The sequence below is a fragment of the Argentina anserina genome, chromosome 3, assembly GCF_933775445.1.
Source record: "Argentina anserina chromosome 3, drPotAnse1.1, whole genome shotgun sequence".
NCBI lineage: Eukaryota > Viridiplantae > Streptophyta > Magnoliopsida > Rosales > Rosaceae > Argentina > Argentina anserina.
The window spans coordinates 13,365,894-13,368,598 of NC_065874.1; the positions used below are offsets into that span (position 1 = coordinate 13,365,894).

At 37.5% G+C, this 2,705-nt stretch overlaps 1 protein-coding gene across 1 annotated transcript; it reads right to left on the minus strand.

Moving 5' to 3' along the window:
* Positions 1-395: 395 nt before the first annotated feature.
* LOC126788335 (cytochrome P450 736A117-like) lies at positions 396-2,471 on the minus strand. The gene is made up of 2 exons (XM_050514311.1): positions 1,482-2,471; positions 396-1,152 (listed from the first exon to the last, which is right to left on the minus strand). Exons 1-2 carry the CDS (start codon positions 2,469-2,471, stop codon positions 514-516), a joined length of 1,629 nt encoding a protein of 542 aa, XP_050370268.1. The 3' UTR covers positions 396-513.
* Between the last annotated feature and the right edge of the window lie 234 nt (positions 2,472-2,705).

A 2,705-nucleotide genomic window follows, 5' to 3' on the forward strand; every position in this document is an offset into this window, starting at 1 on the left:
AAAATAAATTTCTGTTTTTATCTCTCTTGAGATATAATTCAATCATCTTTGATTTTGTATCTTCAACTCAACAAAACTAATCGAATATTGTAGGATTTTAATTTGTTCTTCGATTCTTGATTAACAAGACTCCGCAGATTTGGAAACTCAAATCACAAGTCGAGGTTTAGAACCCGCCTTTGGCTATTCGTTTGACTTTGTAGTCGGGGACGCCGATAAGGGGATTGTATTGGCATGGTGAATGTAGTTGCTTCCGGTTCAGAAACTTAACTTTCAAGCAAAAAACAAACGAGTGGTAATCAAATTAGAGTAAACAATGACCCACTTGTTTAAATATCTCTTTCCTTTCAGAAAATCATCAGTTTAAAACTTACAAATAAAGGTAAACATGATACAAGCATGCAGTTTCATAAACATCAAACGTATCTCATGTGAATAATTACTTTTATTTAAATAGAAGGTGACTTTTTTTATTGTGAGAAAAAGATGATTTTTTTAAGACAAGGGAAAGTTCTAGAGAGGGTGGGGTAACTCCTCCAAATTTGGGAGATATGGTTTTGCAATCGCTTTGAGAGGATATTTTCTATGTGCAGTCAAGCCACTAGTTTCGGTCATGTCTAAATTCTCCACTCTTGCGCCATCGGGCAATAGCCAGTCGAATTTCTGAACAAGATTTGCTAGAACAATCTCTACCACAATCATTGCAAAATTCATTCCTGGACATCCTCGCCGACCAGAACCAAATGGAATTAATTCAAAGTCATTTCCTTTAAAATCTATGGGACTGTTTAAGAACCTTTCCGGCTCAAATTGTTCAGGATTTGTATATAACTTTGGATCTCTTCCAATCGCCCATGCATTTACCATAACTTGTGTGTTAGCCTCAATGTTGTAACCATAAATTTTCACTTTTTTGTTGGACGACCTGGGAATAAGTAATGGAAATGGTGGATGTAAACGAAAAGACTCTTTGATCACAGCCTTCATGTAGTGCATTCCAACCAAATCATCCTCTGATATATCTTCTTTATTTCCAATAATTTCCCTCACCTCATTTTGCAATCTTTTCATCGCCTTTGGATTCTTCATTAGCTCAGACATAACCCACTCTAAAGTTGTAAAAGTGGTATCACTGCCGCCGACAAACATATCCTGCAATTGTGCGAATAATCCCGCATATATATATAGTTGGTTAAATTATAATCTCCAGAAAAACAAGCTAAAATAATATTCAACCAACGTATTGCTTCTAATTACTGTTAATTTGTAAACTTATTTTGTTCTGAAAACCTTCCAATGTAGTAAATAAGGTTTTAAGTTATGTAACTTTAATATAAGTACTAATGAATATCGTACTTTAGTATACATGTCAGTTATATCTATGTCAGTATGTGTATACAGTATGCCGCAATCATAGTAATTAAGATTCTGAAACGTATTATTAAATAGAAGATTCTAGAAAGTATTAACCACGTACGTACCAGAATAGTACTCTTTATGCCAACTCGATCAAGAGAAACACCACGTGTGTTTTCTTTTTGAACCGAAAGCAAAATGTCTACAAAGTCCTTCTCGTCTTCATTTTTCTTCATACCATTGATATCGGATTTATCAATATGCTCTTGAAGAACAATTTCAAGAAATGCGTCTGCTCGTTTAACCAAGTCATCTAATTCAGCATCTAACCCAGTCAGGCGAGTAACCCAAGAGAGCCATGGAATATAGTCACCAATGTTAACACGCGTGAAAAAATCTGTCAATTCTACAGCAATTTGCATGAACGAGGTCTTCCCTCCATCTGCACAGAGATCGCCGTACCTCTTTCCCATGGCAACTCTGCATATGATGTCATTACTAAGCTTCATAAAGATGTCGCTTATATTCAAAACTGTCGAGGATGAGGTGGAGGATGATGATATAGTACTACAAGACTGTAGTATGTTGCTTATCATCAATCTTGTTTCCTCTTCTCGCACAGCACAGAAAGAACGAACCCTTTTGACGCTCAAAAGGTTTAACACAGATATACTTCGGAGCTGCCTCCAATACTCGCCGTAAGGTGCCGATACCAGGTCGCGGTAGTTGTAGGTAATCCTCTCAAAGAAAATTAACTTTGGTCTGTCGGAGAATATAAGGTCATGGGTTTTGAAGATTTGGGAGGCAGCCTCAGCCGATGAGATGACAAGGACTGGTCTGCTTCCGAAATGGAGAAGCATGAAAGGCCCATAACGCTGAGATAGGCTTTGGAGTGAGCGATGAGGGAGTGAGCCTATTTGGTGAAGGTTTCCGAAGATGGGTAGCTTTGGGGGAGAAGGGGGCACAGATGAGTTTGAATAAGAGGACCATCTGCGTAAGAGAAAGATGAAGATGGCTAAGAGCAGTAGATATTTGAAAGCAAAAGATTGCCAAAAAGGGATTGAAAAGGTTTCATTTAGTACAAGTTCTAGCATTTGCAGGAATTTTGGTGTCATCTTCTCTGCGGCTCAGTTATTGAGTTTGGAACTATGATTTCTGTTTATTTATAGGGTTGCACCCCACCCTGCATGGCAGAGTGAGTGGTACGTTTGATCTTATTCATCTTATTATACGTTAATTTGATACCAAACACCAGGAATCTGGAACGATCATATAATTAATTATGCTATAAGCTCGGAAAGAACGACTGGAATCCTTTTGAGGACAATTCAAAAGACAACAAAGATTGT

Coding starts and splice junctions, on each gene's coding strand:
- LOC126788335 (XM_050514311.1), bottom strand. CDS start 2,471: ATGACACCAAAATTCCTGCAAATGCTAGAACTTGTACTAAATGAAACC. Junction 1,153..1,481: donor GCATAAAGAGTACTATTCTG/GTACGTACGTGG, acceptor GCACAATTGCAG/GATATGTTTGTCGGCGGCAG.